Source organism: Pan troglodytes, chromosome 5 (genome assembly GCF_028858775.2).
Source record: "Pan troglodytes isolate AG18354 chromosome 5, NHGRI_mPanTro3-v2.0_pri, whole genome shotgun sequence".
Classification (NCBI taxonomy): domain Eukaryota; kingdom Metazoa; phylum Chordata; class Mammalia; order Primates; family Hominidae; genus Pan; species Pan troglodytes.
In genome coordinates, this window is record NC_072403.2 from 156,265,627 (window position 1) to 156,289,081 (window position 23,455).

Sequence of the window (23,455 nt, forward strand, 5' to 3'; positions counted from 1 at the left end):
GTTATAATAACCCAAGGTCACACAATAAATGGATTGGGACACTGTCTATTTGGTTCTAAAGAGAAAGTCCTTTTCTCTTTTTGTTAGCCACACGGCCTCCTTGTATGTAACCAAATCCTTCTACCCATATTTCAAAAGTTCAGGGTGGTCAGTCTTTTAAAGTAACTTTTCTTTTTTTTATGGCTCAGAAAATGAATTTGTAATCAAAACCAAAACGGATAATGGTTTTAAATTCTTCTGATTTTTCTACCTGTAAAAGTTCGTATAGATCAAGATCATTAAAACCTCATGCCAATCTTACTACAGGAAAATGGGTTACAAGATTGACCATAAACCTTATACTGTCATTCTAGAGGGTGTAGGACCAGTATGAAGAGGGAGGAAGTCACGAATTCCTGAGTTTTTATTGGATAACTTTAATTTTTGTTTTTAGCATGCTGACATTTTGATTATGCTGAAATTTTACTTGCACAAAATGTAGCAGAAAGTGCTACGGGTACTAGCTGGAAAGTAGGGCTCTGATTTGATCCGATAAACCTGGATTTGGTCACTGATGGCAGGACTCCGGGGTTTAGGGTGAGACAACCTGGTCCCTTGGGAAAGGTGCCCGAGCCTCCCTCTGTTGTAGGCAGTGTTGGGCTCCATAAGTGTACCGGGCAGTCATCACATTCTGCATTAGCTCCGCATCATTGTGCTCAAGGAGCTCGACTAATAGGACTATTTTAAACTCTCCAGGATAGAGATAACCTTATTTGGTGCTTTACTAAAGGTACAGACTCTCATACTTTTTCCTTCTCTTTCTTTTTCCATTCCACAGATGAACACAATGACGTACAGAAGAAAACCTTTACCAAATGGATAAATGCTCGATTTTCAAAGGTAACTGAGACTTTCAAAAACTTCGATGGTTCAGATGCCTCATTCTGATTGAAGGAATTTGGTTGGAAGTGCAGTGAATTTTCCCCAGGAAATGTCACCTAGCCGAAGTCTTCTGAGTATGCAGATACATTTATTGTTCCTTTATTCTGTCCTAAAATATGTTTAAACGGAAATTCTTATGCACATAGTTTATGGGACGCTATTGACTTTTACCTGGCCTTCTCCAGATATCTAAGGCAGCAGTTAGCTGCTTTCGATTCTGTGAATCCTGGGTACATCTTGGAAAAGAATATATCATTGGGAAAATTTTTGAGTTCTCTTGGTTAAGAGGATGATGATTTCATTTTGCCTGGTTAAAACCAAATGTTATCATTCAGGCAGTCTTTCTACCCTGTCAGAAATATTTATGGATTTTTATTCTTGTGGATGTGGCTAATAATATTTATCTGCCTTGTGGGTTGTTTTTTCTTGTGTACTTCCTTAATTCCCCCCCCACCCCAAAGATCTACTCTTAGCATTTCTAACCATTTAGAACATAATCAATGCTTTGAGCAATATTTTTTCTTAGGGGCAGAGCATGCTGAAGAGAGGAATTGTCAGTGCTATTTTCAAATCTGTTCTAATATGATTATCTATTAGTTATTGGTGTTGGAATTTTGTGCACTAAGCCTGAGGTAGGAGGAGAGTTTTCAGGATAACAGATTGTTTAGGACTCGTCTACAGCAAGATGAAAAATAGAAGTTTCTCAGAGAAACACTGTTGTGGTCTTTTAAATAGTATAAAAGCTATTTTAATGAAGAGTTGCTTTTCAAAATTTTTGGTTGCTTTTCAAAAGTTGTAAAGGTCAGAGAGACAAACATTGGCATTTCTTGAGGAAAAATGAGGATATCTTAAGGTTACTTTGAGTAGCAGCATAGTTTAAAAAATGCTCCACGTCCCAATATTTATAGTTGCTTATTTGATTTCACTGCTTTTTGGGCTTTACGAGTTTATCTTGAGGGGTATTTTATCTTGCCTGTGAGTATGTAAGGAACGTGAAAACCAACTTTGACAAAAGGTTAAAAATATAGAGAATTAGAACATAAAGGTGCTTGCATAATTGGCAGTTATATGTGTAGGATTATTCCAAATCACATGCAGGTGTGTTTTGGTAAATTTTAGTTTGTTTTATTCCAGAGACACAGGTAACATATGTGCATCTCGGGCTTGACATGAATAAAAACTTTTGAACTATTCATCTGCATGTGACCATTTTCCAGAGAATGTAGTTTTAGCAACTGGGAGTCTGGATATGAGGTGTTTTATTCCAGTGGTCTTTATGATTGCTCATAAAAGTAAGATTATTTTTCCTGGTTATTCATGAGGATAACACAGTAATTGTTTAGGTAGAACAAGTGAAGCAGTTTTTAGCAGCTTAATTTAGTCTTTGGGGAAGAATTGCCTTAGAACTAATTTTGAAGATTGTTTTGAAAGCATTAAACTTGGTAGACCTAAGTTTAGAGAGCATTTGAAACTGGGTAAATTACTTTTTACCTATTTATGAAAATGGAGAGAAATAGGTAGTAAAATAGGACATGGAAAGGGTTTGTAGAGGAAGAGAGATGACAACTGAGACAGAATAATTGAAAAGAAATTTCTCAATATTTATGGTGGGTCATTGACACCTTTAAAAAGACCTCAAAGAAAACAAAATCTGGTAGTACCAGACTAGTTTATTAAATGAACTTGATATTTAAATTTGTGCATTTATAATGTCTATTATTTTGCAATTAAATGGGGCTTTAAGTCCCATGTAAATTGTTTGCCCTGGAATATTTGTATTTCTTACCAAGATACTAGAAAAGACTTGGTAATTTTTATCATTTTTAGTAAAAGTTATAGTTAGTTTTAGCTAAAAGCTTCTCTATTAGTGTTTGGAGATGGTAGTTTCTAAGCTCAGCTTCTGTGTTAGTGTTTGGAGATGGTGTTTGGAGAAAAACTACCAAACGTGGGATGACTCTGAAAACTTTTATTTTCATCTAGCAAGAAATCAAAACCTAGAAGGAATTTATCTGAGAAATTATGAATATTTGGAGATGGGAGGCTCATGGCAGTGACACTAAACATCCACATTATTTTTTCTTTCTTCTGGCTGTCTTAAGACCATAAGTTGGATTGCTTCCAATTGGGGATAGTGAAAGAGGGAGTAACACATTTCTAGACTGGGAGATTTCCATAGACTCCCATGTGGCTTAACCCTTGCTGAGCTGGGGAAAGACCGTATTCATGGCTGGTATTGCTAGGTAATGCAGAGGATAGAACAAGAAAAAAAAATAAATCCCATTGAAGGGAACAAATTTTTTTTTTCATTTTTAAAAATCCATGTCCTTTGGTACATTGTGGTGGGTTTTACAATATAATTTTTCAATGGGTCCACTACTTCCCTACAGTGTGGGTTCCTAAACAGAGCAACAGGATCTCTGTGCAGAGAAATCCAAACAGACACTGATGGCACCTTCTGCCATTTAGGAATTTGTTTTAAAACAGACATTTGTCTAGATATTTCCTTTGTGGCCTCCTCCCCATCAAAAGTCAATCAAACATCGAGCCTTGTTAATTCCAATACCTACATATATTCAAAATTGTCCACTTACTCTATGTAGAGTGACACGTCTCTTTTCCAAGGCATTGTTATTTGTATTAGAAAAAATGGTGAGAGACTTTACAATGGGCAAAAAACTAGTGGGTGTCCTGTTAGCTCAGGCATCTGAATTATCTCTGCCTTTAATTACTTTTGAGCTACTTTACGACTAGGTAAGTTGTGGAAAATAGGTATGCAAATGATTCTTATCCATAAAAATGAAAATTATTTGGAAAGCAGTTAATTATTACTCCTTGGATAGACCAGTTTTTGCATCTATTGCAAATCTATTTCAGTTTTCATTTTTCTTGTGTAAAACATGTGTTTTTAAAAATTTTCCCCTGAACTGGTTGTAACAGCTTACTGGGTCCCTCATTAATTAATGAGTTAAATAAATCTTTGACAGACATTATTATCACATTGGTTTGAGAGTTATGACTTTACCTTGTTGGAAAATTATCCTTGAATACATGGACCACTGTGATAATCTGCTAATTGGTTCTTCCATTCCATGCTCCACCTTCTCCATCTCCCTTTCCTTTTTTTTTCTTTTCTTTTTTTTTTTTTTTTTTGAGACACAGTCTAGCTCTGTTGCCCAGTCTGGAGTGCAGTGGTGCAATCTTGGCTCATTGCAGCCTGCAGCCTCTGCCTCCCAGGTTGCAGCGATTCTCCTGCCTCAGCCTCCCTAGTAGCTGGGATTATGGGCGCATGTCACCATGCCCAGCTAATTTTTGTATTTTTAGTAGAGATGGGGTTTCACCATGTTGGCTAGGCTGGTTTCAAACTCCTGACCTCAAGTGATCCGCCTGCCTCGACCTCCCAAAGTGCTGGGATTACAGGCGTGAGCCACCACGCCCGGCCTCCCCTTCCATTTTCAAGAGAGTATCTACGGTGCTTCTAAAGGATAAACCTGAATACCTTTTTCTCTTCTGTAAGCTCTTTCGTTGGGTGCCCATTTTCCTTTTTTTAAAAAACACAATTAAAAATTGAAATTGTATAATTTTTGGTATATAGTGTGATGTTTTGGTCTTACTTGGTTCTTAAAGCTCTAAATAGCTGCCTCCCAATTTACTCCTAATTTTATTTTACTTTCCTCTCGCTCCCTCATTTTGCTCCAGCCACACGGCCTGTGCTTACCATCCCGGTGGGCCCTCCCTGGCCTTTGCACACAGTCCTTTCTCTATCTCTTCCTGGCCAGCTCCTACCCCTTCCTGCTTGTCTGAGCTTAAATGTTGCTTCCTGAAGGATCTCTTTTCTGAGCTCCCAGACTAGGGTAGATAAGCTGTATACTCTCAAAGTGTTATGATTTGAAGCACTTACCATACTGTAATTTAAATAGTTGCCAGCCTTTTTTCCTAGGTTAGACATAAACTCTGTGGGTGCAGGGACTTTCTATTTGCTTATTGGCATATCTTTTGGCATTTAGTAGGTATCCAGTAAACTATTTGTAGGCTTAATAAATAAATGAATGACAATGACATAGACATACATTGAATATGCCTAATTCTATATGTTCATAAGCCACTTGGGGATGGTTGCATTGGAGAGACAGGAGTAGAGTTTAGGACTGAGTGCAACATGGCATGAATTGTGCTAAGTCCTGGATATGAATACAATGCATCAGGACTTTTGCTGCATTATTCACAAAAATAAACAAATCCAGCTATCCAAACTTTCCCGATTTACCTGATTTCTTGGAGTTGTGCTGCGGTGATTGTTAAATAACCACTTGGACTTAATGCATATTATTGTTTTATTTACCCAATACAATTCTTCACATAGGGTCTAACTATTAAATTCACTGTGAAGAAAAATAAGACTTAAAACTTAAAGCCAGAACAATTCTTTTCTTGATAAGGGATTTGGTAAAGAACTTGAGAATAATATCAGTCTAAAACCGTCTTTTAATTTGTAACTGTAAATGAATATACAGTAACCAAGACAGTGCTCACTCAAAATATGTATTCTTTTTGCTGCAAATCCTTGTGAACATATCATGGAGTATACAGTGCTTTGGAATTCAGGATCCTGAGAAGTCATAGTGTAGAGTAAATTATGGCTCTTGGATTTTTAAAAGTTATGAAGAGCTCAGAAAAAGTGATTATCTAAAAAAAGCTAAAAATTAGGAAATTAAACACTTATTTCTGGATATCCTGCTCATTTATTTATAACCTCAGGCAAATTATTAGTCAATTTTTTCAGATCACGTGGTCTACATTTCCATAGCCATAAGACGCAATTGATCATTATTACCTTCCTTATATCGTGAAGAAATATTGAGGCATTGCTGAGAAGTGTATAGGAGATGATAATTACTTAGGAATGCAAAATAAAAACCCTATCATATACCTTGAATCTGTGATAGTCCTGATCTGTGGATCCGTGCCACACATAAACAGAAAAGGGAAAAAGCACTGGCTCATTAAGCCCGCGTTCTTCCATTGTATGGTGTGTATGACTTGAGTGTTTTGCCCCTTCTAAATTTCAGAGCCTCTGGCTTGTTAGCCGGCCGGTCTCCCAAGGGAGGCAGCAAAGGCCTCATTGCTTTGCTTTGGGAAATTTGCTCTGACTTTGAGCCTGCATTTTCTTTGGCTGACTTTCAGAGCTGCTCATCTGGCAGAGCTGAAAACATACAAATTGCAGAAGTTCTTTTATCCATTTGGTGAGATGGTTCTCTAAAGAGGCTTCACAAATAAAGGTTAGGTAGAAAATATGCAAAATTAAAAATGCTGAACTTGAGTTTGTGCAAATCCCTGCTTTTCTCTTTTCTAAGACACAGATGAGCCAAGTTTTCATGTAAGTTACAATCCCAAACTTGAAATTCAAATTGACAGAACGTAAGAGAGGAAAGCCATGAAGCATTTTTTATGGATTCCAATATGGAGAGCTATTAAGATGTTTTCCTTTAGGAGACAGTGAGACATTGCTTTTAGATTGTTTTCCTACTTTTTTCATGTTGGAAGTTAATAATCACTAAAATAAGGGTGGGAAAAGATGTGGAGGGAGATTTGTACAGAAGGTGCAATAAAAGGAGCCCAAACCCTTTTCCACCTCTAGATATTCAGTCTTCTCTTTAGTACTGTAAAGAGGCTGACAGGCTTCCTGTGTGAAGATAAATCCCATCTATAGCAGAGGCTTGAGCTTGAAGAGTTACACATTGGGTCTGCCATTGGTGTATTTCATGAGTATGCATATGGCAACTCAACTGATTGTTTTAGGAGCCATACACATTCAAGTGGTTCCTTAAAAAGAAAGTGAATTTGTGTCTATTCACTAATACCTCTAAAAAGAAAACAATAAAATGTACTCCATATTCTTAAACGCCAGCTTCCAGATACTTTGGCTATACTTATGCAAGCTTTGTTGTTGTTTGTTTTGTTTTCATTCAATTTGAATTTTTAAAATTTGATTTTTGTCTCAAAATTGTTTGTAAAATGAACTTCACCTTGGTTAAAACTAAAAACAAGTGATTAAAATTAAAACTGTCAAGTATTATTTAATATGCTATGCTTTGATGAGTACTTAATAAAGGGTTTTGATTCAGCCTATTGGTATTCATAATTGTGAAGCAAATTCGGTAGTCTTTGTAATTGACGATCAGTTTAGAAATTGATCAACTGGGAGGAAACGACTTTTCACCCCTCACTTAGGAAGGAGTGAGCAGGACCACCTTCCTTGTGCTTTTCCATTCAGCTTCTTGTGGCCCCACCATCTCTAGCTTCAGAGATGGGCTCTGGTGGTACAGGGAAGGGTGGGCTTATGCCAGGGTGGGAAGTAAGGTTTCAAGAGGGGATTGCTGAGAGGTGGTGGTTGAGGGGAGAGAATCTCTACCTATTACACAGAGCAAGGAGACACTGGACCCATTTCCAGCTGTATCTGGCCTGGGAAGCTTTTAGCTGCAATTGCCACAGGTAACCATCCACCAGCCATGAGGGGAGTCATACTTAGGGGGAAGCTGACATTTATTTTTGTTATTATTTGTTGGAGAAATAAAAAACCCTGCCAACACTGCTACCTCTGGTTACCAACATAGAATACAGAGAAAACACAATTTACAATTAAGTGTGCATGTATGGTTAAGTGCATGCAGGCAGTTGGCTAAAGACGTCAAAGTCTGGACAGAATTTCACACAAATATTCAGTAAAGTGGGAGAAAGAACAATGAACACTTGTCTCTGTGAGAGACAACTAGATGTGCCTTGTTGTGATAGTCTCTTGTCCACCTTCTCAACAACTCCTGTGTTTAACTTAGCTTGAAAAACTGGAGACTGGATTTATCTATTTCCTGACCAAAAAAATTGGGTCTATTTTGTTTTAAGGAGACACCCTAAGGGAAGGGAAGGAGCAGTGTACCTGCCTCTCCTTTATATATATTGAACAAAGGGACTTTGATTTTATTTACCTTTACACTATCATAATCAGTGCTATTACCAGTGCCTCACCCTAGTCTCATGGAAGCCTATCTTTTAAAGGACTGCCTTCTTCAAAGATTTCTACTGTATTGCCAGTTGTGTATACATGGAATAAGCTATATTGTTTCCTGAGTTTGCCTACAGACCTTGCCTGGTATGCATAAGGAGTCAGAGCTTTTAATTTATTTCTTTATGTTATTTGTTTTATTTCCATATGTTTTGGGGGGAACAGGTGGTGTTTGGTTATATGAGTAAGTTCTTTAATGGTGATTTGGTGAGATTTTGATGCACCCATCACCTGAGCAGTATACACTGTACCCAATTTGTAAAATTTTATCCCTCATCCCTACTCCCACCCACACCCCCCCCAACCAGGTCCCCAAAGTCCATTGTGTCATTCTTATACCTTTGGATCCTCACAGCTTAGCTCCCACTTATGAGTCGGAACACATGATGTTTGGTTGCCCATTCCTGAGTTACTTCACTTAGAATAATGGTCTCCAGTTTCATCCAGGTTGCTGCAGATACCATTATTTCATTCCTTTTTGATGGCTGAATAGTATTCCATGGTGTGTATATGTGTGTGTGTGTGTGTGTATATATATACACACCACAATTTCTTTATTCACTCATTGATCGATGGGTATTTGGGCTGGTTCCATATTTTTGCAATTGCAAATTGTGCTGCTATAAACATGCATGTGCAAGCATCTTTTTGGTATAATGGCTCCTTTTCCAAATGCCTACCTCTGATGGGCATTTGGGCTGGTTCCATGTTTTTGCAATTGTGAATTGTGCTGCTATAAACATGAGTGTGCAAGCATCTTTTTTGTATAATGACTTCTTTTCCTCTGGGTTGATATCCAGTAATGGGATTGCTGGATCAAATGGTAGTTCTACTTTTAGTTCTTTAAGGAATCTCCACACTGTATTCCATAGTGGTTGTACTAGTTTACATTTCCAGCAGCATTCCCTTTTCACTGCATCCTCGCCAACATCTATTGGTTTTTGATTTTTTGATTACAGCCATTCATGCAGGAGTGAAGTGGTATGGCATTGTGGTTTTGATTTGCATTTCCCTGATCATTAGTGATGTTGAGCATTTTTTCATATTCTTGTTGCCCATTTGTACATCTGCTTTTGAGAATTGTCCATTCATGTCCTTAGCCCATTTTTTTTTTTTACTTGCTAATTTGGAGTCAGAGCTTATTCAGCCTCCAGCCCTCACCTGATTGTCCGTGGAGTATGCTAGTGGCCCCTGCCTCTGGCCGCCAGGTATCTGAGCCCCACAGTGGTTTCTTATCATCCCAGATTTTATTATCACTATACCGGTAACTTACCAAAATCGAGGTAAACATTCTGTTACATGTCTGTATGACTTGTGATTTCCTGAAAGATATTACTTGGTTTGGCATGTGTTTTACAGTATTTTATAGTTCTGAAGGTAGGTGCACATTTACTGATTCGGAGTGTTCTCTGCACATTTACAGTGAACACTGTAAATCATTGCTCTGTAGTTAATGTGGCATACTCTGTGATGACCGGCACCATCTGTTTCTCTTGTCTTTCTCTCTTCCTCTTCTCTCCCTCCCTCCTTCCAAGCAAGCTTGTAAAGGGAATCTTTTTCAATTCTTAGCAACTTATGCTGACCACCCAGAATTCTTAAAGAGGACAGCTGAGAGATCTGCACTCACTAATTGTTTAAGTGACTGGAGCACATTTTGCTGGTTTTCTGTTGTCGAGGTGTGGAAGGAACTCATTAGGCATTATTGCAGTGCCCTCATTTTACTTTCAGTCTTCTCTGTGGAAAGCAATGCTGTGTTTGTTCTTTTACCACAGAGTTGAATCATAAAAGTAAATACTAAATATCATACAGTCTTCATTTCATTGATTCAACTACACATTTTATAATTGAGATGAACCTAATTTTATCATTTTGCTTAATCTTGACTAGAGACAGCATTCTTTTTAAAACATCTATTATTTGTTTTATGCAATAATACATAAACTTTGTAAAAATTAGATAAATCAATAAATCCAAAGAAAATTGTTCAAACTACTTTTAATTCCACTACCAAAAGAAAAAGTGTAGCATTTTGTTGTATAATGGTTTAAAAATGTATTATCATATAAATATATTATCATTAACTAAGATGATGTACATAGTGCTTACTGGTGCATTATTGATTATTAAGAAATTGAAAAATTACAAGAATGTAAAAGATGCTACATTTGTGTCAGTGTTGAAATTGGGGTTCATGAGTTAAAGATTCTAATTTGAAAAGGTTTAGAAATGTTGCATTAAATTATTTCTTTTTGAATTTTTAAATTAACCAACTTCTTGCAAAAAACAGATGAGGAGGGAGAGAGAGAGACCATAAAATTTACAATGTTATCAGATGCTTGGGCATCATTTTGAACTATCAGGGGCATCAGATTAATCTCAAATTAATCTGAGGAGAGTGTGAATATATTATGGTATATACACTATATATGTTTGTGTGTATATATATATATATATATATACACATATATATACACCATACACACACACACACACACACACACACACACATAGACACACAGTAAACAGTGGGACTGGTAATTGAATTAACTAGAGTGTCTCAAATCCTGTTTTGAAAATAGGGTGTAAATAAATAATAGAATAATCAGTGTCAAAGGGCTCAAATTTGTTATTTGTTTGTAAGATGACACTCATCAGACATGTTACTTTTGAAAGCATTTAAAATCTGTTGTCTTCCAACTGTTTTTATTATAAGCAGTTATAACTTGATTGCTGATAATGGGTTTAGGTAAGTCATAGGACAGATTCTGTCTCCCTACTATATCTGTTTCTTTGTACAATTTTGGCAGCACCAAGCTAGATTTGCAAATTCACCTTAACGTGTTTGCCATATTATGTTAGTACTGTTTTTTGTTTAAATCTACAGTCATGTGTCGCATAAGGATGTTTTAGTCATTGATGGACCACATATATGATCGTGGTCCCAGAAGATGATAATGAAGCTGAAAAATTCCCATAGCTTAGTGATGCTGTAACTGTTATAAGGGCATAGCACAATGCCATTTACTCGAGTGTATTAGTCTGTTCTTATGCTGCTACTAAAGACATACTCGAGACTGGGTAATTTATAAAGGAAAGAGGTTTAATTGACCCACAGTTCCACATGGCTGGGAGGCCATGGTGAGAAGCAAAGGGGGAGCAAAGTCACGTCTTGCATGGCGGCAGGCAAGAGAGAGAGCGTGTGCAGGGAACTAACCATCAGATCTCATGAGACTTGTTCACTATCGTGAGAACAGCACAGGAAAGACCCGCCCCCATGATTCACTTATCTCCCACTGGGTACCTCCCATGACATGTGGGAATTATAGGAGCTACAATTCGAGAGTTGGGTGGGGACACAGCCAAACTGTGTCATCAGGTATTTGTGGTGATGCTGTTGTAAACAAACCTACTGTGCTTCCAGTTGTAGAAATGTCTAGCACATACACTTATGTACAGTACATAATACTTGGTAGTGATAACCAACAACTATGTTACTGGTTTATGTATTTATTATAAATTTATCATTATTTAATTAATTAATTTTGATATGGAGTCTTGCTCTGTTGCCCAGGCTGAAGTGCAGTGGTACAATTATGGCTCACTGCAACCTCTACCTCCCCTGTTCAAGCGATTCTTCTGCCTCAGCTTCCTGAGTAGCTGGGATTACAGGCATGTGCCACCACGACTGGCTAATTTTTGTATTTTTAGTAGAGACGGGATTTCACCATATTGGCAGGCTGGTCTCGAACTCCTGACCTCATGATCTGCCCGCCTTGGCCTCCCAAAGTGCTGGGATTGCAGGTGTGAGCCACTGTGTCTGGTCCATTATTTTAGAGGGTACTCCTTCTACTCATTAAAAAAAAAAAGTTAACTATAAAACAGCCTCAGGCAGTTCCTTCAGGAGGTGTCCCAGAAGAAGGCATCAGTATCATAGGAGATGACAGCTCCATGTGTGTTATTGCCCCTGAAGACCTTCCAGTGGGACAAGATCTGGAGGTGGAAGACAGTGATATTGTTGATCCTGACCCTGTGTAGGCCTAGGCTAATGTGTATGTTTGTGTCTTAGTTTTTGACAAAAAAGTTTGAAAACTAAAAAAATACAGTTTTAAAAATTGAAAAAGCCTTGTAGAATAAGGACAAAATGAAACAGAATATTCTTGCACAGATGTGTGATGTGTTTGTGTTTTAAGCTGTTATTATAAAAGTCAAAAAATTAAAGAAATTGAAAAATTTATAAAGTAATCTAAGGTTTATTATTGAAGAAAGAAAAATATTTTAAAAATAAATTTAGTGTAGCCTAAGTGTACAGTGTTTATAAGGTCAACAGTAGTATACAGTAATGTCCTAGGCCTTCACATTCATTTACCACTCACCCAGAGCAATTTCTAGTCCTGTAAGCACCATTCATGTTAAGTGTCCTATACAGGTGTACTATATCTTTTTTTTTTTTCTTTTGAGACGGAGTATCTCTCTGTTGCCCAGGCTGGAGTGCAGTGGCGCAGTCTTGGTTCACTGCAACCTCCGCCTCCCAGGTTCAAGCGATTCTCCTGCCTCAGCCTCCTGCGTAGCTGGGATTACAAGTGTGCACCACCACAGCTAATTTTTATGTTTTAGGAGAGACGAGTTTCACCACGTTAGCCAGGATGGTCTCCAACTCCCAACCTCAGGTGATCCACCCGCCTTGGCCTCCCAAAGTGCTGGGATTACAGGCATGAGCCACTGAATCCAGCCTAAAATCTTTTATATCATATTTTGACTGTACCTTTTCTGTGTTTAGATACATAAATACTTACCATGTGTTACAGTTGCCTGCATTATTCAGTACAGTAGCATGCTCTATAGGTTTGTAGCCTAGGAGTGATATGCTATACCATCTAGCCTAGGTATATTGTAGGCTATTCCATCTCAGTTTGTGTAAATATACTCTATGATGTTTGCACAATGATGAAATCACCTAAGGATGCATTTCTCTGAACGTATCCCTGTCCTTAGGTGACTCATGACTGTATTTGGAGTCTGAGTGCCGTGAAGTCAAGAGCTGCTTTCACCAGCCTTGATTTTTGCATACTGTATGACAGAAAGTGGACACTGATCTATCTCTGTACTGGAAAATCCAAGGCCCAATTCTGCTTCTGATTTGTTATTGATACAAAGAATTAGAATTTCACTCTTTTAAGAAATCCAAACTGCACTTTCTAAATCTTACTTTCTTATTCAATTTTTTATAGATTTTTTTCTATTACTACTACTATTGCTGAAAAACATGATCTGTGGTAGAAACATTAATAATTGTGCTTTGGGAGTATTGAAGTAGGGTAAGAATAATACAGTATCAGATCAGAGAGAGGGTGGGACCAGTTCTCACAAGATTTTTATTTGGAGTTTGGATTGGATTTGCCTGTAATAGATGCCCATTAGGGTAAATCAGGGAAATTGACACAATGTGGTCTGCACATTAAAATTGGAATTATTCTGGCTCTTACGTAGAAGCAAAGAGATCAGTTGGCTGGAGCTGGAGTTCAGGCAATAGATAATGGCGGTTTGGGCTAGAGTTGACACAATGACCATGGTAAGACGTGGTCATATTTGGGATGTGTTTTTGGAAGTGGAAGGACAGGGCTGGTGGGTGGGTTAGAGGTGGAGAAGAAGTGAAAGGAAATGAATCAGGAATGACTCCTTTGTTTTTGGCCTGAGCAAGAGTCATTATTTCTTGATATGTGATGTATTTGCAATTAATCATATTCTGTAGTCCGTGGATGTGTGTGTGTGTATGTGTGTGTGTGTGTGTGGGTGTGTGTGTGCATATTTGTGTGTGGCCTTTCTCCAGAGTTGACCAGTTCCTTAAGGCATTCCTCTTTGATTAATCCTATATTTCACCTATATGTGGTCATGCTCTATGCAGAAATTGCTCATCGGTCACCCTATGACCTGGTGTGCCTGTAGACAAGATCTATTTGTTTAGCACAGTGTTTTAGGAAATTACAGTTACCAGGAGGTTATACATATAAATTCAGATTTCCACCTTCTTTTTAAAAATGAGAAGTTCTGCCCACAGTGAACCTGAATTCCCATATGGCCACCCTTAGCTAGAACTGAGCAGGAGCTGCCACTTGAGCCTGCAGAGCCAGCTGATTCTCCAGATGTGCCTGGGGCTCATCAGGTTTGCTTCCCTCAAATGTGTCATCACTGCAGTTGTTTGCAGCCCTTGCTCCCCGCTAGACCCCCCTGGCTTCTCCCCTTGCATTGTGCTGACCGTTCGCCTTTGTGCTCTAACATTTTAAAATCCAGCAGCAGTAGTGTCCCAGCTGCAAGCATGAGTGCTGGTCTCACTTGTCAAAATCGTGATGGTAGAGGGAGATGAGACTTGGGGACAGCCAAAGCTGTAGTATCTGTCATCTAGAGTTGTGTCATGTGGTTGTTTACTTTTTTTAAAGTTAAATGTGACCCAAGGCTTATATACCCTTCAAGTTCAAGACTGTTCATTTATACCATTTTGTATTTATTGGAAAACTATGGAAACTCTCTTGAGAATAAGGAGAATGACCTGAACTTGGCATTTCTGCAGGGCCAAGCACAAAGGAGGTATTCACTAAATATTTGTCCAAATGCATTATTCAACTGTATTCTCTTTGTCAGAGAAGTCTCTGCAAATGAGTCTTTGCAAAGATTTCAAAATTGAAATAAGAGGTTAACTGTCAGGATGAATCAGTTTTTATTTTTATTCATAGATGACTTCTGACATTTCCAAGCTGTTTCGCAGAGTGGATCCCAAGTTTACAGCTTGTGATACCAAAGCACCAGACACGCTTTACAGTGGTGTACTAGAAAAAAAAATAGTCTGCATTTTGAATTCATCAAAATGTAGTATATATCTTGTTGCTCTCTTTGGGGGGCCACTAAATATATCCCACCCACTCCAGTGATTAAATATTTTTTCCCTACATATCCCAGTCCAGTGATGAAATATTTTCTTCCCTATCTGTCCTAGTCCTGTGTCTTCATAATTTTAGTAGCAGTATAGCACAGATGTTGAAAACATAGATTTAGAGCCCGATTTTGTGGTATCAGATCCTTGTTCTGCCTCTCATTTGTTAAGTCACCTCCACATCAGTTTCTTCGCCTGTAGAATGAAGAAGATGATGCTGTTTTTCTCGAAATACTATTATAAGGAAATAAATAATACATCTAAATAATACAACTAAATCTTTATAAGTCTCTTAGAACATATCTGATACATAGTAAATGCTTGCTATCATTATGTCTAAGAACATTTCATATTTCTACTGCCTGTTTCCGTATGGCCTATGAGCTGAGAATGGTTTTTACAGCTTTAGGTGGTTGCAAAAAAATCAAAAGAAGAGTAATATTTTGTGACATGTGGGAATTATGTGAAATTCAAATTTTAGTGTCTACAAATAAAGTTTCATTGGAAGATAGTCATTCCAATTGGTTTATTTGTTTATGTATTGTCTATGGCTGCTTTCACTTTACAACAAAAGGTAGTTAATTGTTTTTGAATGAGATATGTTCCTGCAGGTCATCATATGACATATTAATGAAACCTGAGACTTGTGAGATCTTTCTCTGTGAATTGACACTACCATGTTCTCATGTTCAGGGCCTGCTTTTGCCTTCCTGCTTGAGATGAAGAAGTGCTTAGTTGTTGTCTCAGTCCTTTCAGATATTGTTGATATTTTATTACACTTTTCTGCCAATAGAAAACACTAAAGTTATGCTTGTGATATAGTCACATCAACCATTTAATGAACATCTGTCATCTTAGTTTAACAGGTAAACAAATAGATGCAGAAAGGCCAAGTAACTTGCCCAAAATTCTATGGCCAATAAGAGGCTTCTTGTTTACAGATGAGGTCATTAATGGACATCCATAATTATTTATAATATGAATAAATATTTATATTTCTTTTTTTTTTTTTTGAGATGGAGTCTCGCTCTGTCACCCAGGCTGGAGTGCAGTGGCGTGATCTTGGCTCACTGCAAGCTCTGCCTCCCAGGTTCATGCCATTCTCCTGCCTCAGCCTCCCGAGTAGCTGGGACTACAGGCGCCCGCCACCACGCCCGGCTAATTTTTTTGTATTTTTAGTAGAGACGGGATTTCACTGTGTTAGCCAGGATGGTCTCGATCTCCTGACCTCGTGGTCCGCCCGCCTCGGCCTCCTAAAGTGCTGGGATTACAGGTGTGAGCCATCGTGCCAGGCCTGTATTTCTTTTATATAATGCTGTTTTTGTTGTTGTTGTTTGTTTGTTTGCTTTTTTGAGACAGAGTCTTGCTGTGTTGCCTAGGTTGTAGTGCAGTGGCATGCAGTCTCCATCTCCTGGGTTCAAGCAATTTTCCTGCCTCAGTCTCCCAAGTAGCTGGGATTACAGGTGTGCGCCACCACACCCAGCCAATTTTTGTATTTTTAGTAGAGATGGGGTTTTGCCATATTGGCCAGGCTGGTCTCGAATTCCTGCTCAAGTGATCCTCTCGCCTCGGCCTCCCAAAGTGCTGAGATTACAGACATGAGCCACCGTGCCCAGCCAGTTGTTTTATATTATACTATTTTTTGGAAAGTGGAGAGTGGATTTGAGAAGGATTACAGGCTGCCCAGGTGTTATATTAGCTGCCCTTGCCATCATCAGTATTTTCTAAGATCCTTTCTATGCCTATATAACCCCATTTGTTTCTCCCATGCGCTTTACCTATATAATATATTTTTGCTATGCCTAAGACCTGAAAGTGAATTCGGTTATTTGTTGGCTATTTTGCAGAACTATACTTCTGGTTGGGTGGGGGAGGGGGATTAGACGTAGGCAGGTGACGAAGGCCACTTCTGCCCATTGCTTTTACTGACAGTGGGTAGCAAGTCCTCAGGGGACTTTCCCCTCAAGGGGAAATTACCCCTTACCTGGCTTCCTGAAGTTCTGCCTCTGGAAAGTGGCCCCTGCATCTTACACATCTCTGTGTTATTTTGATTGATGGAGAAAATCTCTTTGTCCCTGAATCTATCGCTGCCAGTGAAAAAGGCAGCTGGGAACAGAAAAGCAGCTTTGTTTCAGATATGAATAAGTAACAGTGTATTCTTTACTGATTCTGTGGTGAAAACTTTACTGCACTTTCCCTCATCTGAAGTATATGAACGATGAAAAAGGCACATGCTAAAAATTATGAGTTGGCTATACCTAATACCTATTTAAAAACAGATAGAGGGAGGGGAACAAGGGTTGAAAAACTACCTACTGGGTACTGTGTTCACTACTTGGGCAATGGGATCATTCGAGACCCAAACCTCAGTGTCACACAACATACCCATGTAACAAACCTGCATATGAACTCCCTGAATCTGAATTTTTAAAAAGATAATTAAATTATGCCTTGTAAAAAACTAAATAAAGTCTAGTTCAAGGGTCAGCTCCTGTCTGAAGCCTTTGCCCACTCCCTGGCTTGCAGTGGTCTTGGGGTCTCTCTCTCCTCTGTGCTTCTATAGCACTGGCACACTTTTCTATTCCAGACCTTACACATCGCACTGTAATTGTTATTTTCTAAAAAAGAGTATCTCTTCCACTGAATGGTAAGCTGTTGAGTGTGCAGAAATATGGAATCTTTATTCATCTTTGTAATTCAGGTCTCTTCAGGTACACGCGCGTGTGCGCACACAGACACAGACACACACACACACACACACACACACACACAATAAAAACAGATAAGGAATCACGAGGGAAGGAAGGAAGGAATAATGCCAAATTTTAGGAAACTTCAGAATGGCTCCTTCTTCCCCCTCCTCCATTTCAAACTCAGAGTAAAGTTTTGCTTCATGTGAATGATATGTGTATATTTTTTAAAGTGAGAAATGAAGAAGATAAAAGAAGTATTGGTTAAAAAATATCTATTATTGACAGGAAGTGGGACTGTTCATCTCTGGAGATTTTATTATACAAGGCAGTAATTTGATACAAGATAATACAACATTTATTAAATATTACATTGTATTCTATACATTTTCTTATAATAGTCCATTATTTGATCTTTACAGTGACTTTTGATTTAAAAGGTTAGGTAGCTGAGCCAGGTTCACCAGGTAGTTAAAGGTCAAACTGGACTTAAAGCCGAGGCTTCCTGATTTTCTATGCGGTGATCACCCCATTGCATAATAATTCATCGTATCACAGACAGGCAAGGATCTACCAAACTTACAGTGAATGGAGTGGGATTTTCTGGCATCAGACACTAGAGCAGGATTATCTGTGGGAGTTGATGCTATTTATCAGGAAAAAGAGTTTAGAAATTCTATAAGCTTTGTCAGTTAAAATCTTGGACTGGTACTAGTTTTAAGCACAAAAAGTATTTAATTGTTAAGCCCAAAGTGCCTTAAGTGTTAAGAAATTAATAACCAGAAATACAGACTGAACACCTCAGCCCTGAAATTGATGACCAAATCACGTACTCCCATAATGGAAAGGCTGGAAGACATTGTCACACTGTGATGTGAGATGCAGTGATGAAGTGACAGTCCTCATACTTTTAGTTGGCCTCTGCATCCGGATGTTGTAGGCTCATTTACATTTTTAATGCGTCTCGTTATCATTGCTTTCTCAGGAACATATGCCATACTCAAGGCCTATTATTTTGTCGTTTATTGTTCTTTCTTCCACTTTACTGTATATTTGTGTGAAATTATGTCCAGACTTTGTAGTTGTTTTTTTTTTTTTTTGAGATGGAGTCTTGCTATATTGCCCAGGCTGGAGTGCAGTGGCGCGATCTTGGCTCACTGCAACCTTCACCTCCTGGGTTCAAGCAACTCTCCTGCCTCAGCCTCCCGAGTAGTTGGGATTGCAGGTGCCTACCACCACGCCCAGCTAATTTTTGTATTTTTACTAGAGATGAGGTTTCACCATATTGGCCAGGCTGGTCTCAAACTTCTGAGCTTGCCTCGGCCTCCCAAGTGCTGGAATTACAGGCATGAACCACGATGCCCAACAGCTTGATTTGCTTTCTTTGTAAGGAAAAATGCAATTTATTTCAGCTTAAAATATTCTTTATGGAATTTGAAAATTTCTGTATTTGTACTTGTTCTTTCTATAAAAGACAAATTTGGGCCGGGTGCAGTGGCTCAGGCCTGTAATCCCAGCACTTTGGGAGGCTGAGCTGGGCGGATCATGAGGTCAGGAGATCGAGACCATCCTGGCTAACATGGTGAAACCCCATCTCTACTAAAAATATAAAAAATTAGCTGGGCGTGGTGGCGGGCGCCTGTAGTCCCAGCTACTCGGGAGGTTGAGGCAGGAGAATGGCGTGAACCCTGGAGGCGGAGGTTGCAGTGAGCTGAGATCACGCCACTGCACTCCAGCCTGGGCGACAGAGTGAGACTCTGTCTAAAAAAAAAATAAATAAATTAAAAAATAAATAAATAAATAAAAACCCCCAAAAGACAAATTTGGATAGTCTGCAGATCATCCACAACATTTTAATTGAGCAAAAAATGAAGCCACTCATTTATTTGCCAGGTATATATGGAGTTTCTGCTGTTGGCATACCCCATATTTTATTTGTGTTTTTCTTTTACAGAGTGGGAAACCACCCATCAATGATATGTTCACAGACCTCAAAGATGGAAGGAAGCTATTGGATCTTCTAGAAGGCCTCACAGGAACATCACTGGTGAGCAAGTCATCTTTGTAAACAACGGAGTCTCCGGTCATTGCTGATGCTTGGTGACCCAGTGTGGGTACCCATTAAAGTGAAAGTATCCATTTTACTTTACGTTCAAATGTAAAGGCTGAAATTTGGAACATTTTTAACAAAGCATTTTAATGAGTGCTTTGATACAACAACATTTTGGCTCTTCTGAGGGCTCTGTTTTTATTGAAGGTAAAATTACCTTAAATGTTTATTGCTCTGAGACAGCCCAGGATGAGAGAATTACAAAAAAGAATGGATTTATAGAGAGGACACAATGTTTTGAACAGTAGAGTCTGGAGACAAACACATTTAAGAGTTAAATATTTTTTAAAACAGTTGTTAAGGCTGGGCGTGGTAGCTCACGCCTGTAATCCTAGCACTTTGGGAAGCCAAGGTGGGCGGATTGCCTGAGCTCAGCAGTTCGAGACCAGCCTGGGCAACATGGTGAAACCCCATCTCTACTAAAATACAAAAAATTAGCTGGGCGTGGCGGCATGTGCCTGTAATCCCAGGTACTCAGGAGGCTGAGGCCAGGAGAATTGCTTGAACACAGGAGGCGGAAGTTGCAGTGAGCCGAGATTGCGCCACTGCACTCCAGCCTGGGCAACAGAGTGAGACTCCGTCTCAAAAAAAAAAAAAAGTTGTTAAAAACTATGACATCTATTTTTTATTCAGATTTTCAGGATTATATTTTGTTGATTTATTTTTTAAATACAACTCTATTATTTTATGTGTGGGGTACTCCAAACTCATGCAGATAAAACTGCCAATAAAGAGGATGCATGTATGGGTACAAATGTTAACTCTAGAGGTAGAATTACTATCACAGTACAGAGAGATGCACTCCTGAAGATGAATTTCTTTCTTGCAGAAGTGTGGGATGTCATTCTCTCTCTTTGCCCTCCAGGTGGTGGGTAGACAACTGTTAGACAGGCTGATTCCTCTCTCAGATAAGGTTCTGGCCAGTGAAGTAGAAAGAAGCTGCATAGGTTATCTTTCCCCAGATGGGAATTCCCTGCCTTCCGAGGGCTCTTGCAATGCTACCTGGAGCCTGGGATGGTGCCTCTGAATCCTCCTTGCTCTGTTCACATCTGTGCAGAATAAAGAGGACACAATTTCTCTAAAATCCTTCTGCAGCCAGACCAATTAAGAGAAAGGAAGCTTTGTTCATAGAGCACTGGTTTCCAAACTTGTCTGCACATTAGAACTACAGGCAATCTTTTAAAAATCCCAAGTCCAGACCACACCCTAGACCCATTAAGCCACACTCTTTGGGGGTGGGGTTGGACAGAGGGATTGGTGTTTTTATGAAGCTGCCTAGGAGATTTCAACGTGCATGCAAGTTAGGGAACTGGTATCTTAAGATGTTGTTAGTTGAGGGATTTTCATACTGTAAACACCAGCTTCCAGGGTGGTAACCTGAGACCTCAGCCAGATCTCCTGCCTCTGAGGGGCCCTGTACGCTGAGCTTCACTTCTGTGTGTATCTCAATGTTAGTGTTAGTCAGGCATATGGAGGGACAATCAGTTTTACTTGCTTTTTTGTTTTATTTTCCAGCCAAAGGAACGTGGTTCCACAAGGGTACATGCCTTAAATAACGTCAACAGAGTGCTGCAGGTTTTACATCAGAACAATGTAAGTGTGTAATGTGAGTTCTGGGGGTCTGTGCTGCCATCAGCATTATTTATTGTGAAACTCACCAACTGCTTGATGCATTGGCATCCGCTGATTCTTGCAAACATTTTTTCTTATGAGAAATATTGAACTTTTTCTGTGAGTGAAGAAACAGTCATGTGCTTTTTCTGATGGCTGTGTTGATCTGTGGTATAAATAATACATTTTTGAGATTTAAGCTTACCTGATTCTCTAAAATGAAATTTCTCTTATCTCTCACTTATACTGCTGTCCAAATGTGCTAAAATAAAAACCTGGAGTTCTGTGAAGAAATTGTCTTAAAAGCGTTTTTGTTTTTGTTTTTTGTTTTGTCTTAATAGGTGGAATTAGTGAATATAGGGGGAACTGACATTGTGGATGGAAATCACAAACTGACTTTGGGGTTACTTTGGAGCATCATTTTGCACTGGCAGGTGGGGAAATTTCCAATCACTTTTTAATAGAGATGGAAAATGTATTGTTTGTCTTTTAGTTTCTTAAGGCTGCCGTAACCAAGTACCACAAGCTGCTTGGCTTGAACAACAGAAATTTGTTGTCTCCCAGTTCTGGAGGCCGGAAGTCCAAGATCAAGGCATCAGCAGGGTTGGTTTTTCCTGAGGGCTCTGAGGGAGACTTTGATCCAGGCCTTGCCCCCAAATTCTGGTGGTTTGTCTGCAATTTTTGCAGTTCCTTGGCCTGTGATAACATAGCTCCAGTGTTGACGTGGCGTTCTCCCTGTGTGCATATCTGTCAAATTTCCTCTTTTTGTAAGGACATCAGTCATATTGGATTTAGGGCCCACATTACTCCTGTATGACCTCATTCTAACTAGTGACATCTGCAATGACCTTATTTCCAAATAGAGCCCCTCTCTGAAGTACTGAGGGTTAGGACTTCAACATATTAATTTTAGAGAACATAATTCAACTCATAACAATTTTCAATGGAAGAGGCTGACAAAATGCCGTATTTTCCTGGCACAGGGAAAAAAGTACCTACCTTTCTTATGTTAAATTTTAAAAATTGACATAATTTCACATCTAGAAAAGTTGCAGGAATAGTTCAAAGAATTCCCAAGTACCTTTCACTCACATTTCCTAAATGTTACCAGTTGTCTATATTTCGTTTGTACTCTCTCTCAGTCTGCCTAAAATATTTAGTGTGTATTTTCTAACGCCATGGCATTCTCCTAAAAACAAGAACTCTCTTATGTAAACACAATAGCATATTGGTATAATAATATGAGATGTAAAATATTGATATTTAAAATGCCAATTATTGATTATTAAATATGAAAACTTAGTATATAATTATTAAAATCAAGAAAATAACATTGAAATAATACAATTATGTAATCTACAGATCTTAAGATTTTGTCAGTTGTCCCAATAATATCCTTAGTAGCAAAAGAAAATCTGAGATCATGCATTACATTTATTTTTCATGTCTCTTTAATCTGGAAGTTTTTGAGTCTTTGTATTTCATGATATTGATATTTTTGAAGAGTGCTGGCTAGTTATTTTGTAGAATGTCTCTCTCAGTGGGCTTGGGCTTGGCTGAGCTTTCCTTATGATTAAGTTCAGGTTGTTCACTTTTGGCAGGGACGTCACAAAAGTGACGTGAGTTTTTCTTAGTGCATCATATCGGGGATAGGTGATGTCTGTTCTTTTTCTGGCAGTGTTAACTTTGATTGTTTGGCTAAGGTGGTATTTACCAAGTTTCTTCCCTGTAAATTGACTACCCTTTGTTATTAAAAGTATCGGGTGGGGATATACTTTGAGACTGTATAAATATTTAGTTTTTATCAAACTTTTAGCACCCGTTCATAATTTTTGCCTGGACCAGCTATTATTATGATGCTTGATAGATAATGATTTTCTAATTTCATTAATCCTTCTACATTAGTTGGTGTTCTACTTGTAAAGAAGAGCTTCCCCTTGTTTCTTGTTTCTCTATCTTATCTCTCTCTCCATTCATTTATTCATTTATGTATCAGTATAGATTCATGGACATTTGCATAGGTTTATGATCTTTTACTAGTACTCATTTCAGTGTTCAAGTCATCCTAGATTTGGCCAGTGTGAGCCCCTTAAATTGGCTCCTGTGTCCCTTAGATAGATCTATGTCATTCTTTGAGCACT

General features: G+C 38.6%; 1 protein-coding gene across 7 annotated transcripts in view; it reads left to right on the forward strand.

The window, feature by feature from the left end:
* Positions 1-23,455, forward strand: part of UTRN (utrophin) — a 568,196-nt gene that overhangs the window by 117,361 nt on the left and 427,380 nt on the right. For all 7 annotated transcript variants that reach the window (XM_009452168.4, XM_001172875.8, XM_009452171.5 and 4 more), the window contains 4 exons: positions 818-879; positions 19,548-19,640; positions 21,219-21,296; positions 21,656-21,748. In XM_009452168.4, coding sequence (XP_009450443.2) covers positions 818-879; positions 19,548-19,640; positions 21,219-21,296; positions 21,656-21,748 — 326 coding nt within the window. The remainder of the gene's footprint in view (positions 1-817; positions 880-19,547; positions 19,641-21,218; positions 21,297-21,655; positions 21,749-23,455) is intronic.